We start from the raw sequence: 15,698 nt of genomic DNA on the forward strand, positions 1-15,698 counted from the left end.
ACTGGCTGGTATTGCGTCCACTGATGACCATCAGAAGAAAGGTAACAAGCCAAAAAGAAAGATCGAGAGAGATGGAAGACCCTAGACATCTACTTTGTGGTCCTACAGAAGTAACCAAATGGCTTAAAGTGCAAAAGAGTTTTGACCAGGGTTGTGACTTTGCATACGGCTGACGGCACAACTGAAGTTATGGAAAGAGATTACATGCAAGCATGTACTATGAAATGGACCTGGAACCCGAAGAGGGCCTTCCCAGAGGGGCTGAGACTGGTTAACATGGTGATGCCTGAATCACCTGCACATGCAAACTGAAATATTAAAAAAACCTGAATCAAATGGGGCTATTCTAATGACACGAATATATGTGAGTTAAGTAAAGTGCAGACCATGGAGCACCTGCTCATTTGCTGACTCCTTGGTGAGACCTGTACGAAGGAGGGCGTTGCTGCGCCAGTGGGAAGAGCCATCCCTTGTGCAGGATTCTAGAAAAGCATCTAGTTTATGATGAGGACACGAGAAGAAGAATACCAAACTCTCCCCAAATCTCATCTATTAGAACAAATCTGTACAGTGCTATTTGCAAGTATGACACACTCAACATAGGCAAATCGGTCTTCCGATTTCTTTTTCCTATACAACAAAAAGTTGTATAGGAAAAATACTAAGGAAGGCTTTAGCATTTCATTTTGCTTTAAGGGGCTGAAGAAAATCGTGATGCTTGCAGCTGGACTCTGTAGAGATAAAGAAATGGATGACATGTCTGCACTTTTCTCTAAAGCCCCAAAGATTTGAGATACACCTCCATGAAAAAAAAAATATCTAGCTATTGCAGGGAAAATGTTTATTATGTTAACAACCAAATAACCCCAAATAATTCTATACTACAGGTTGTACAACTTAAACTGTATTTTACAAGAACTTTCTGTTATGAGAACCTGTGGCTTTTTTTTTTTAAAGTGCTAATTTAAATTTTTACTGTAGTCAATGGCCTACATTTTCCAATTGCTAAAAAGTCAACTTGTGATTTCAAAAAGATACCTAGCTGGATTTGTCTTTTAAAAACAAAATCCAGCTGAGGTGTCAGCTGCTTGCAGTGCATGCATGTACAAGTGGGATGATGCCATGTTTAGCCTGGAATGGCTCCTTAAAAATGTTGCATTTGGTATTTGTTTTTTCAGAAAGAGATTGAATTGTCTGTTAGCAGAACGGCCTGTATAGCTTGGCACTGCATTTTAATACACCCCCCCCACACACACACGCACACACACGGGGAGTATCTTACATAAGTTGGCATTAAAAAACTGAAGACTTTTTAAAATGCAGTTAACATTTAAGAAGGTATACATCTAAAGCTGTAGTTTGACTCCACTGGCTCTTTGGGGCTTGGCTTGAAAAAAGGGTAGGAGAGCTTCTAAATATGGTGACAGTGTTTTTATACAAAACTTTTTTTTTAATTGATTGAAAGTCGTTTTAAAAACAAAACGAACACCACAGATGCATGTCAACAGTAGAGAAATTCAGAGCATGCTACATAGAAGTGCTAGCTCTTGTACCAGGCCAAATGTTGCTCTCCTGAAAAGACCTAGGGCTTTTAGGATACAGCAGAAACTGTCACGTCAGTGCAAGACACGTCTTCCCCGAGTCTGGTTTCCCAAAGGCTGGCTCTGCCTGGGGGCTGGTCGTTATGGCTCCACGGCCTGCATTGGGCCGGAGGGTTAACCCCCCTAACCTAACGTTGATGAAGAACCGCGGCCCCCGGCACTACCTGCAAGAGACACCCCCACCGTTTCTCAGCAGCCATCAGAAGCTGATGGACAAGGCAGCTCAGTGAGTAAGGAGCAGACAAGGTTGTTTGGGTAAACGTGCTATTTTTTATTAATACAATTTTCCCAACTATTTAATTGGTCTAAGAGGATACTGACAGGAGCCAAGTAGGTACGGGGCGAGCATCCTCCCAAGGGTGGGCGGGGACGGTGGGGAAGGAAACTGGGGACGATGTAAGAGTGGTACTTGGCAGGGTGCCTGCAGGGATGGGAGCAGTTTTCTTCACCCTGCTGTGAGGGAGGGAGGACGGAGGGAGCCTGGCAGGGAGCGAGGGGATGGGAGCAGCCGCGAGACAGCACTGAGGTAACGGGTGTGTGCACGGAGGGGTGCGGGGTCCCTCTTCCACGCCACAGCGCTGAGGCGGACGAGGCTGGTTCCGCACCAGGCGAAGGTGGAGCAGAGGCCGGGCTTTCTCCCTGCGGCGGGGCGGGGCGGGGCGGCGCTGCTCCGCTCTAGCCCCGCCCCGCCGCGCCAGGCGCCATGGGGCTGCCGCGCTGCTTGCTTGTTCTGCGCGGCGCGGCCCGGGGGCAGGTGAGACGCCGGAGGGAGGCAGGGACGGAGGAAGGAGGGAGGGAGGAGGCTGCAGCCATGTCCCGCGTGTGCGAGGGCGGGCGCCTGAGCCCACTCGGGCACGGCCCCTCCCCCGCCCGCAGGCCTGCTCCCCGGGTTTGCTGCCACCTCTCGGCCGTAACTGTCGGCCCGGGCGTCCGCCTCGCTCCCGTGTTGCTGGGACGTGTCAGCGCCCTGCTGCCTCACCGCCTCCCTCCTGCATTATCCCGAGCATCGACTCATCGATCACGGCTGACGTTATAAGTTCGCTGTTATTCCTTGTTAATAACTAATTAAATATTATTATTCGCGAATAATAATGCTGCATTAACAAGGATTATTCGCAAGTCATTTTTCACTATTATTGTGTTCGTGTAATTGTTATGAATAATTTATTAACACTCTTCCTTCTTAGTGTGCTTCATTATTTTTTAATCAGTATTTGTAATTATTAATTTGTTAATGCCATTATTATGGGTGTTTTATTGCTATCTTCATTATTCATTTGCTTCATTGTTTGTTAATCAGTATTCATCATTATTAATTTCTTAACGTAGTTATTATGAATAACTTATTATCGCTTTCTTCATTATTAGTTTGCTTCATTATTGTTAATCAGAATTCATAGACTGTAAGGCTGGAAGGGCCCCTGGAAGATCATTGGGTCCAATTCGTTATTATTAGTTTGTTAATGTCATTATTATGAATACTTTATCGCTGTATTCATCATTAGTTTGCTTCATTATTTATTAATCAGTATTCATAGACTAGAAGGCTGGAAGGGGCCTCGAAAGATCATTGGGTCCAATTCGTTATTATTAATTTGTTAATGTTATTATGAACACTTTATCGCTATCTTCATTATTAGTTTGCTTCATTATTTATTAATCAGTATTTGTTGTTATTCATTTTTTTAATCTTGCTATTATGAATACCTTATCACTATCTTCATTATTAGTTTGCTTCGATATTCATTAATCATAACTCATTAATTTGTTAATGTCCGTTATAACAAATTTCTTATCGCTGTCATCATTACTAGGTTGCTTATCATGAAAATTGATGTGAATCATCATTGTCATGAATATGTTAGTAGCACCATTATTGATTGTCAGAATGATTTATTATTTATCATCATTATTATGATTGGTTGATCATGCTTATTATTATTATTATTATTATTATTATTATTATTATTATGATGCCAGGCAACCCCCTCAGACAGGGGGCCTGGGTGCCACCAACCCTCCTGAGGGCTCTCGGAGGAGCCCTGAATGGGAGCCATCACTGGGGTAGGGTCCCTGGCTGCGTGCCGTGTCCTTACCATGATTGAAGATTGAAGGCTCCTACTCTTCCACTCTGACTTACCTTTTGCACCAATCCTACCCATGAAGTAGCCTGCAAACTGCCTCCCCTGTTGGCAGTCCCTGTTTGCTAGCTCCCTGGTCAGAGGCTCCTCCTAACCTAATTTTCCCCTGCCACAGCTTGAGGCTGTTGCTCCTAGTCCTGTCCCCTGTAGCCACAAAGAAAAGCCTATCTCCATTCAGGTATCTGAAGACTGTTATTAAATCCCCTCTTAGTCTTCTTCTCTTCTCTGAGCTAAGTAACCCTAGTTCTTGCAGCCATTCTTCATAAATGTTGGCTCCCAGGCCCCTGCGCTGGGCTCTTTCTAAATTGTTAACATCCTTCTGGAATTGTAGGGCCCAAAACTGGATGCAGTACTCCAGGTGAGGCTTCACTACTGCTGAAGAGAACAAAAGAATCACTTTTCTTGATTGGCCAGTGACACTCCTGCTAATACAATCTAGTATGCTGCTCATATTCAGCTTTTGGTTCATTGTAACCCCCAAGTCCTTTTCTGCAGTACTGCAGCTTACTCCTTCCCCAGCCTGTATTTGTACATGCTGTTATTCTATCCTGAGTGCAAGACTTTGCACTTGTCTTTGTTGAATCTTATCTGATTGATTGCTGACCATTTCTGCAATCTGTCCAGGTCATTCCAGATCCTAGCTTTGCCCTCCAGAGTATCTGCTGTTCCACCCAACTTGGTGTCATTTGCAAGTTGGCTGAGCGTGCACTCAGTGGCGTCATCCAAATCATTAATGAAGATATTAAGTAATACCAGACCTAGCACAGACCCTTGGGGAACCCCACTTGATGCCTCCTCCCAACTGGACATTGAGCTATTAAAAACTACTTGTTGAATAAGATGATCCAACCAGTTATGTATCCACCTTACTGTCTTTTCATTTAGTTCAGGGGTCAGCAACGGTTTTGGGCAGAGTTCCAAAAACACCTACAACCTTGGCTCGTAAAATGTTGGTGTGCCGGGATGGATGTTGTGAGGGGTCTGATCTTTGTTGTGGCAACGCAGCCCTGGCCCCTTCCTTGCTGTGCCCTGAGGCACACGTGCCAAGCAAAATGCCTTCACCACACTTTGGCATCTGTGCCAGGGGTTGCCTACCTCTGATTTAGTCTGTATTTTCTTACCTTGCTAATAAGAATGCTGTGGGAGATGGTGTCAAAATCCTGGCTGAATTGAAGGTATACTTTATTCACTGTTCTACCCTCATTGACAGAGCCTGTCACTTTATCAGAAAAAAAAGCAGGTTGATCAGGCATGACTTGCTCTTGGTGAATCCACTGTAGCTGTTCCTGCTCATTGTAAAGCACCTAGAGGAGAACAAGGTGGATTCCTTGAGGACCTGCTCCATGTGTCCAGGTATTGAGGTCTGGCTCATTGGTCTGTAGTCCCCTTGATCCTCCTTCCTTTTCTTAAAGATGAGGATTATATTTCCTCTATTCCAGTAATCAAGGACTTTACCTGACCTCCACGACTTCTCAGATTCCTTCAGTACCCGTGGGCGCGTCCCATCTGGCCCTGCTAACCTGTTCTGCCATTACTCTAGGTTGTTTGTCTCCTGTATCTCTGCTGCCAACTGCACTTGTCTGGTAGCTGCCACCGTTTTGTGAAAACGAGTAAAAAAGGCATTGAATACTTTATTGTCAGTAAATAGTTTTCCTTCTGCGTTTCGTGAGGGACCTACAGAATCTCTGGTCTTCTTTGCTTTCTACGTATGTGTAAAATCCCTTTTTATTGCCTTTTGTGCCCTTTGCTACCTGCATCTCAAACTGTGCCTTGGCCTAATTTTTTTTCTGCACATATATGCAATGCTCGTATAGTCTTCCCTAGCACAGTGACCAAGTTTCCACTTTTTATAGGATTCCTTTTCGAATTTCAACTCCTTGAAAAGATCTCTGTCTAGCTTGGCTGGTCTGCTGGTGTACTTCCCATTCTTCTGCCTCATTGTGATAGCTTGCTCCTGTACCCTTAAAAGAGCCTCCTTAAAGTACAGCCAACCCTCCATCTCCTTTTCCTGTGAGACTTGCCTTCCAAGGAATCCTGCCCTCCAGGTCCCCGAGTTGTTGTTTTGCTTTCCTGAAGGCCAGAGTCCTTATACTAGTGTTCTCCCTCCCTCTCCTTAGGATATTGAAATCTATCATTTTGTTATCAGTCACCCACATTACCATTCACCTTCACATTCTCAATCGATTCCGCTGTATTTGTGAGCGATAAGTCAAGAAGAGATTCCCCTTCCTTCTTGGTCTCTCTACCATCTGAATCAACACACTCCAGGAACTTGCTGGACTGCTTGTGCTCTACTGTGTTTGCCTCCCAGCAGATGTCCCAATAATTAAAGTCCCTCGTGAGAACCAAGTCCTGCAATATGGAAACTTCTGTCACTTGTTTAAAGAAGGTCTCACCCACCTACTCCTCTTGGCTTGGAGGCCTGTGCTGTATGCCCACCATGACATCCCCTGCTTCTCTTCCCTCTGACCCTGATGATTGATAATAGGTATAAAACTTTTAATACAAAGACGGCATACGTAACTTTCTTCCTTCCCATTCCCCATCCAGATTAGTCCAGTTGCTTGGACAAAGACAAATACCACCCATTCCGTATAATTGAATGAGTGCATTTTTATTTTTTGTGACAGGATTTCAGGACACCTACACTTAGTTATTCCTGGAGTACTTAATATATATTTCTACCCTGGAAAGTGACTTTGTTAAAGATCCCAGTGTGGAGTTCTGCTTGCAGCAATTTTATTCAAAGTCAGAAGTGGTTTACGTTCCTACGTGCTAGAAAGACCTGCAAATCCATGCTGTGTTCTGAGGTTGCTTTTTATAGCAAGGGAATCCCTCTGCTTTTTTTTCAGCCACAGTATAGTTATCCAATTGCTTGAAAGTAGCATGCTTTCCAATTTAATGATGGAGTCTGAAAGTCAAGCTCTGTCCTTTTGTACCATTACCAGCGTTCAGTACTGCTGACCTAATTATGCCATTAGCTATACCTGTGTTGCCCTCATAACTTCTTATTATGCTTTTAGTGACACCTGTGCAGCCCCCGTTGGCCTTCTCTGTTAAAAACAGCATCTACAAAACTTGCTCATAATGATTCTAAGGTCCTGTCAGTTTTACTGCCGAAAGGTGACCTACAAAGTATATGTGAGGAGGAAGGTGGGAAGAACAGGGTCAGTGTTCTTTTTTTTTTCCTTTAAGAAACAACCAAAAAAAAGGTCACAATCAACGTTTTCCTTTTGAAGGTCTCTTTTGAAAACTTAACTTGGTACAGAAGCTAAAATATCTGTTGCGACACTGTTTTTCTTTCAGAGAAGAAGATACTAAAAATTACTAGGAATTGCCTTTAGGTAAAAGTGAATACACAAAACTATTGAATGAATTCAGCTTGTCTTTACTCTTAGATTGAATTTGCTACTGTAACCCTTTATGGATATGCTCCAAATCCAAGAATACAAATGAATTTCTATCTACTAGGTACATCATAGGCCATAGGATGTCTCTTGCCAGGGGTGATGGTTTTCTGGAAACATAATTTCCATAATCATGCTTTGCTTATTTTGCTTCCGGTATTCTGGGGCCCAAGGAGCCACTTTATTTGCCTGGCATCTGGGAGGAAGGTGTGTCATAAGAATGCAGTTTGGATGACTTGTTCACCAGTGGAAGAAGAGTAAATGCGTATTTATTCTTCTTATTTTATTGGTGGCATTAAAACAACTATTGCTGGCCCCATAAACATGCATAATGTGCTCCAGAAAATGACAAGTGGGGATCCTAACATCACTGTTAATATGTACAAATTAATTCTTAAAGTTTGTATCAATCTACCAAGATCTTTGATTAATGGTTTTTCCTGACACACTTTTTTTCCCCTTCTCTCCCTCCTCTTAAGCTGGAAAATAAATCCAAAGGGAAGCCTCGAAAGCAGATATGCCAAGTTGTTCTGGATCATTTTGAAAAGCAGTACACAAAGGAATTGGGAGATGCGTGGATCAGAATCAGGTCACTTTTTAAATATGATTTTCAATACTTCCTAAAATAGTTATAATGAGAGACATGTAGAATGCAAACAAATATAAACAAGAACCTTAATTTTCATTTTAAAACTAGTAGGGCACCATGGAACGATAGATGAGTTAATGCCAGAAAATTAACTAGATTGTAATGTAAGCAGTCTGTATTTAGAGATTTGATGAACCTAGCTTGAAAGTATTTAGTTTTTCACTAGCTTCAGTTTTGCTTTATTCAAATTGTGGCCATTGCAGTGCTATTTTACTTTCAGCACTTGACTTAAGACATTTATGCTACAGCCCTATAAAGCTGCATAGGGAGAGACAAGAAAGACTTGGGACAAAATGCATCGGACTGTTTTTTGTTGAAAGAAGCTGAATTTGGATAAATAAATAGCTTTCTTATACAAAACATTTGCACTGATTCAATTTTATATTTTTTGATCCAGTTTAGTTAAAATAGCACAAACCCTCATGTGGCCATGTTAGTTTGTTTATTTTCATTGACAATTTAGTGTGTTTTAGTTGATATAGAGCAGATTCGGAATTGGTTTAAAATAAACCAAATTATGCATCTCCAAATAAGTGTGTTCTGGTTGAGACCTGATTTACTGGTATTAACATTAGTGCAGGTTTCTCATGTGGGCAGGATCCAAATCATTATGGCAATTGTTGAGAAGCACTGCATATACTACCAATAAGGGCATCTAAGGGTGTTTAGATTGTGCAAATAATGCTAGCCATTTGCCAGATCCCGCTGATAATTGATGTTAGGCCAATGTAAGTGTACCCGCTAATTCATATGAGAACAGCCTAGTCACAAACCATTAAGGCTTCTTAACTCAAAGTACATTGCCTCTAATAACAACCTTGAAATAAACAGGACCAAGTTGTTTTCAGGCCTGCAAATAGTGAAGCACGGACTGTAATTGTTATGGTCTAATAGGATTAACTGCTCAACCTGCATAGTGGACAATTTTCTGATTGCCAAACGAACTCACTGTATGTAGCTCAGCAGAGAAGTAAACTAGGTCCAAAAGAATGGCTGCTGTGAGAAGCAGAAAGAGAGAATGAAGAAAATGAAAAAAGAAACAAGTGTCTTGCAGGTGTGTAGAAGATGACAGAAAATTTCTCATCAGTCTCAGACAAGTAACTTTCTTTCTGAAAAGCCTATTTCATTATTTTCCGTACATGAATGTTCAAGAAAAATCAAAATAATTCAGCGTGCATGGAGAGATGCTAGGGTGACATGACTTCGAAGTCTGGGCTTCTCTACTTCTGTCGGTCTGAATACTTGTCCCATTTGACACATGTCCCAAAACAAACCCTGCTTTACTATTTTTAATTAATAATTACTTTGTTGGTTTATTTAGGAGAGTGACTTGATGAAAGAGTAATTTCCATTTAATTAGTTCTTACAGTACTTGCCAAGAGAGTTTTAGCGGTAGCAGAAAAGGACAGAGATACTTGAGGTTCCTGTTTTGGGTTTTTTTCTATGCATATGCTAGACTTTGGATGATAAACTGAAAAATAAAAAACTTGCCCAAGGAGCTTAAGATAAAAGCTGAATACCCTCTCCTTAACTCATTTAAGTGTGTAAGGGAACCACAGAAAGTGATGTGAATAGAAAAATGTTAGTCATAGTCTTCAGTGGCTTAGCTTCATCAGCTTGTGTTGTACAGACCTTTAAGAGAAACTTCTAAGATGGAAAAAAAACATTAAAAGGGAATATTTCTAAGAATAGCTATTACAGTTTTTTATCCTGCTATCAAAGAAAAATATACCAAGCAAGTGTTTATCTTGTATAACACTTGGCTACAAGTAGAGAGAGAGAGAGAAATATTTATTTTACTCTCTCTTCTTGATTTGCTTCCTTTGGTCCACTCTACACATGCAGGTAAAGGTGCGATTGGATACCACACATGCATGGCAGGAGGTGCAATTGTGGGATTGCACATTAGATCCAATCATGTCTTATTGTTGATGTAGAGGGAGCCTGATCCTGGGCTAGTCCTGCGTCAGCAAGAAGCAGGTTCCAAAGACTGGAGTGTGGAGCCCTCAGCCCCCGCAACCATGGGGTGCTTTTGTGGTCTTCAGCCATGTGTATATATGTATACACAAGCTATATATAGACAGGTACAAAACTGTATATGTGTATGTTCAGCCATATATATAGCTTAACATATTTGGATTGTTAGAAATCTTACATTTTAGTATGCTGTAAAATGGTAAAATATATATTTCTCATTCACTAACTTTTTGCTCATGTTTGTATCAAGCTACATTAAAGTGGCAACTTGAATATAATTAAATACTCAAAAGCAGCACTTCAAATTTATTAAACAAAATAATATTTTGGATATCAAACCTTTTTAAAAAAATCAAAACGTGCACATTTACAGCTAACTAATTTATTAAACACTAGTATCAACTGGTACAGTATTAGAAGTATGAACTGTGGTTAGTAAATTAAACCAATTATTTCAAGGTCATCACAGGGAAAATTGTCTAAAATGCCTAGGTGAAAGTCATTTGAGGTTAAGTGCCTGCCTGTCTAATTCCATTTATAATGAGACAGTCATTTTCATTTTTGTTTACCTAGGCTGTTTTGAAAATGTTTACCCCCTTTCTTTCAAGTGTTTGGAACTCATAAATATAATTTTTCTCCCCCTTTTTATTCACAGACTGGAAAATAAAAACAAGCTTTTCTGCTTTTTCAACTTCTAATCAATTTCTCAGCTCAGTAAACCAGTCCAAATGAAGAAAATATTTTGTTTGCACTTGCAGAAGAGGCTACTGTGGGTAAAAAACTAGTTTAGCACTACAACAGATTCTGGTTCTTGGTGCTTTACTAGTGACTTTCAGCAGTTCAGTGATGTGACTTTTTCTTTAAAACCTCCTCAGCAAACATGTACTGCTTGAATGGTTCTCCTCTAGCCCTGAAATTTATTATGGTTGGTATGATTGATGGGTGATTAGTAGATGCCCATGTCATAGCAGCATTTGCAGCGTTTTCCTCTTCAGCAGCTAGGCATCTACCTGTTACATTGTGTTAGAAATACTGGCAAGAAAATGAAGTAGAGTAAGTGTTTGATCCATCTGCCTCTTTACTGCCTGCAGTTTAGCTTTGCTATTAGGTGTTTCTTGAAGTGCTTTCCAAATTTCAACAGCATCCACAATACATTAGCAGTCTTTCTGTAATTTGTCCAAGGCTATGGAAATATGCTTTAGTGTATTCAGCATATCTTCTACATTTCTATTTAGTCTAGTGTTGACTGAGCTAGCTGTGATACTTCCATCAATTTTGTCACAGCTTTCACAGATGGTCATCAAAATAGACCAGTTCTTAATAGCTCAAAGCAGCCAACCACTGAATTCCATTGTACATCCTGGGGGAGAATTAGCTTGGATCCCCCATCTCTGTTCAGTGAAGCTGAAGTAAACTGATAGTTGTTATGGAAGTACTTTGCAATTTTAATGTTTTCCTTTATTTCTGGAATACTTAAACCTTTGGCAAAAAAATTCATCAAATGAGCATTGCACTCGTATGTTAATAAGTTTTAGGTTTGCTTCATTATCTTCTAAGCTTTTTTTTTTCATTTGTGACAAGACTACTCACACAATGCTTGAATTTTTGGTCACGGTTTGTTATGTAGCTTTTACTGTTACTTCTTCTAAATAGTTGGCAATATGGACATTTTCCTGTTCTATCCATTGTTTCTGCGAAAAAAACAATCATGTCTTCTGTTGTCACACAGGCACATACTACTGGATCATTGTGTACGTTGCTCTATCCATTAAGACTCAGATGAACACTTTTTTCTTTGATGTTTTTTTCCTACTGTTCAATTTCTCTGTCATACACTGTATCCAGAAGCCTTCAGCAATATCTGTTCTGCTAGGTGGAATGTAACCTGGTCATAATGATTGAACCATATCAGTGAAGTGTTTGTTGTGAACAAGATGAAAGGGAGAATTTGTTGCATAAATGAATAGAGTGATCTTTTCATTTATGTTGTCTTGCTGGACTTTGCTGGTCCTAATTATGAATTAATCCATAGTTTTACTTGATAATGAAGAAGATCTCTTTTTGGAAACAAGTAATTCACTGTCTGAGGCATAACTAGTTTCAGTACTGCTGGTGGTACCAGTATATGATTCTGAAGTTGCGGACATTGCAGATGATTGATGTTCACAATTTCTTGCATCTAAGCAGGACCCTGGAACAAAATGCTTGAAAAGTCACTTGTGCATTACTTAATATTCACTCAATGCATTACTTAAAATGTGACTGCAAATGAAAGGTCCCTTGTACAGCAGATATTTTTAACCAGTGTTTAAATTGTATAATTTTTCCAAACCCAGTTCTATAGAAAACTATTAAATTTATGAAGGTTATCTTATTTTTAAACCCTTTTTTTAATCAATACAAAACTGTAGGGAAAAATGTTTATTTTTTTTTAAATGAATAAATTCATATTAAAACTTTATTTCTCACAGGATTGCTTTACCTAGGACTTTTATATTTGTTTACACTGAGCAATAAAAGTCATTTCAGGAGTGCAGGTGTAATATTAAAAATGTATAATTGACAAATACTCCCACAGGCTAGCACATCCACTGGATTTTGAATAAACATTTTAAAATTCGTAAGTAATCCACCCAAAATAAGTAACACTATTGTCATAAATGTATTATTTACTAGTATTATAATATATGGTAAGCAATCCATAAGAATGGTTTTCAAAATACTAAGTTCAATAACCAGTTGATCCAGGTGTCTCAGACACATTCACACCATCTTTAAAGTTATTGCCTTCTAATAAGCATTTTTCATGATGTTGCTTCATTCAGGCTGCCAGGCCTTGCATTTCTTTGTTGCACTGTTTATGTTTGGCATGTGGTCCTGCTTTGCCCAGTGATGCAGGAATTTTGTGAAAGTATTCCTAAATAGGGTCTTTTTTGCAAGCTAGAGCTATGGCAATATTTTCTTCCATTTTCCAGGTGTTGAAATCAGATTGCTCTATGCTCCACAGAATATTGTTCCTTTCTGTCTTGAGCCCAACATTGGCCCTTTCTGTTGTATACACTGGCTGCATCTACGCGAGACACTAACTGCGCAATAGCCCAATAACACTGCGTAGAGAAGAACTTTTTTTTTTTAACCTGACAGGATAGTAAAATACAATTCCAGTATATTTTTCTAATACAGTGCAGATAGGACCCAACTCACGATGTGCTACTGTTTGAAAAGCGTTTGAGGATAAGTCCTGGGCCGATTACCAAATGCTTTATTCTTAAACACTGTTCTAATACTTTTTGTTCCTCTCCTTGCTGCTTAGTCAAAACCTTGAAAACAACACAGAAGGAACACTGTGCATGGGTTAACAGCTGTAGAAGATGGTGAGGGACCCAAGAAAGAAACAGAATTTTGAACATAGTTTAATCTTCAGTACTGAAAATCTCTGTGTTTTAAACCTTTTTTTTTTTTTTTCTTTAAAAGCTTTAAAAAGGAAGATTGTAATTGATACTGGTTTTAAATATGCTTGTTTGGAAGCACTTGTATCTGCTGTTAAATGTAGTTCAGGTGCAGAAGCACTTTATAGTCCTTATGGATCAATTTCTCTATATGAATCAGGATAGTCAATTTGGCAGTCTAAATTCTCCCAAAATACATGTGTTTAGAAGTCCTGATTTTTAAAAAGAAATTCTAGAGTTGAAGTCAGCAAACAGTATTTTTCCAAAAGGAAAAACACACTTATTTTAAAAAGGGTATTTTAAATCCTAATTAGTATTTTGATCTTAAACAGAGACCTTTTACTCTCTGACAAGATTTGTTTGGAATAAAATAGCTTTTTATTTCTAATAGCCACCGATAAAGGAAAGTTTATGAAACAAAAAGATTATTAATTCAGGAAATGTTAGTTTGGAAGAACCGAGTGAAAGGTTAATTTTGAATTAGATTGGATAGGTTGTTTAAAGAAAATTCATACAACTTCTGTGTGGTTGCAACAGGTAACATTTGGAAAATTTTGATGTAGTAGAAAGTAAAGCTGCATATTTTCCTGGTGGAAAGTTAAAGGAAATGGTACTCTAAGGACCTTGTGATAAAATGAGCACTACACCAGGGGCCAGGAATTGCTGCATTTTTGTATATAAAAAATATTATGGAAAATCGAGTACTCCTACTTGGCCTTTCCTCTTGATGCAAGAAAAAAAGAAAGGGTGTCTTATGACATTGAAAAGTAATGCATTTAAAACGAGAGGAGGCTATAGTTTATGGCACAGTATATAATTAAGCCATGTAAGCAGACTATACCTCTAGAATGCACTTAAAATGCTGTGATTAATATGTGCAAAAAATCCTTGCTGTTGGCTCTTGGTTCTTTTTTATTCTTTGAAATGAGAAGTGTATCAAGTTACAGAAAATTAATTTTGCCTCCCACTGTATCAAATATATATATATATATATATACTTTTTTTTTTTAATTCTCTAGGGATGTGTTCACATCACCACTGTTCTGGCAATATGGTGTCCTACTGAATAAATTCAGCTATTCCTCTGAGCTGGAGAACAACTTGCATCTGAAGGGATATTATAATCTCTTTCAAGAAACCTTGCCCCATCTTAAGGGGTTGTTGAAGTGTTACATCAGTAGAATTCCTGGGAGGTTCCCTGCACAAAAGCACCAGATTGGTAAACTGAAGGAATATTATCTGCTGAATGCTGCTTCTCTTCTGCCAGTACTGGCACTGGACATAAAAGATGGGGAAGAGGTTTTGGATATGTGTGCTGCTCCTGGGGGTAAATCAATAGCTATGCTACAGTGTGCATATCCAGGTAATGTATAGTATCAATATGCTAGTTAGAATTAGGAAAAAGAGAGAGAGAGTGAAACGCTACCTGTATTTATTCAGGTCCGGAGTACTTTTGAGATTGTGCTATAAGTTTTGTGGAGCCATTTTAACCCAGAAAGGAAGAAAACCAGAAGATATTAAAATGCAAATTTACCTGCAGGTTACTGAAGACTGAAAAAGACAGGTGCTTTTTCTTGCTCTCTAGAATGCATTCACTGTGTTATATGCTGCTATCAAACATACCACTTCAGCTATAAATTATTTGCAGGCTTCTTGACACAAGAAAGCAAATATTCTATGGGCTTCAAATATTTTTCTATCTTTGTGCTAATGTGGAACTTTAATTGCACTGGGTTGGCTGGATAGTGAAGCAATCTGTGTGAGGGTGAAAGACCGATCCAAACTTGTTAGGTAGCAGGAGAATCTTGAGAGCGTGATTTAGGATTATTCTGTACCTCAGCTGTAAGTGGAACAGACTTTGGGTTAATGGAAATGTAGAAAAATTGAGAAAAAATTTTCAGTAAAAGATAGTGCATGCTAGCATGTTATATGACCAAGCTCATAGGTGTCTGGATGGTATAAGAGACTAGAAAAGAGAGAAATGATTGGGGGCACTGAGTTGCTAGTGGCAAACTCAAGAGGAAAATGTGACCTGATAGAACAAGTCAGGGCTGTATTGCTAGTAGGAATGAAAAGGATAAATGTGTTCATGCTAATACAATAGCTTGAAACCTCCAGCAGATGAGTTGAAATGCTTACAAACACAAAATGAAAACAAAGTTTATAATCAGTTAAAAGGGCATATGCATCCTCTACATGACAATAGAAAGAACTTGGAAAAATACTTTCATAGCACTGATCTTTGAATGTGGGTTATTTTTTCAAGTTTGATTTAGTGTGATAGTCTTAGGCTACTTTAGTTATTTAGTACTAAATATTTGTGAAGCACCTTTTAGGAGCATGTTGAGATTTACTAGGACTTATAAAAATTCAGCAGTTATAGAATACATAAGATAAGCCCAGTTAAAGTACTAGCATTTTTGTACTTATGTCTTACATTTGTAAAGTTTATAAATAATTGATTTTAGATCATT

General features: G+C 39.2%; 1 protein-coding gene across 3 annotated transcripts in view; it reads left to right on the forward strand.

The window, feature by feature from the left end:
- The first annotated feature begins 2,280 nt into the window (after positions 1 to 2,280).
- NSUN3 (NOP2/Sun RNA methyltransferase 3) overlaps positions 2,281 to 15,698 on the forward strand; it is a 33,407-nt gene continuing 19,989 nt past the window's right edge. The window contains exons 1-4 of one of the 3 annotated variants that reach the window (XM_059720586.1): positions 2,420 to 2,637; positions 7,629 to 7,738; positions 10,431 to 10,544; positions 14,244 to 14,587. In XM_059720586.1, the coding sequence (XP_059576569.1) occupies positions 10,504 to 10,544; positions 14,244 to 14,587 (385 nt within the window). In that variant the 5' untranslated portion in view covers positions 2,420 to 2,637; positions 7,629 to 7,738; positions 10,431 to 10,503. Of the gene's footprint in view, positions 2,356 to 2,419; positions 2,638 to 6,927; positions 7,739 to 10,430; positions 10,545 to 14,243; positions 14,588 to 15,698 lie in introns of those variants that run through there. The other 2 variants (XM_059720584.1, XM_059720585.1) reach the window with 2 other exon arrangements.

The sequence above is a fragment of the Alligator mississippiensis genome, chromosome 1, assembly GCF_030867095.1.
Source record: "Alligator mississippiensis isolate rAllMis1 chromosome 1, rAllMis1, whole genome shotgun sequence".
NCBI classification, from domain to species: Eukaryota; Metazoa; Chordata; order Crocodylia; family Alligatoridae; genus Alligator; species Alligator mississippiensis.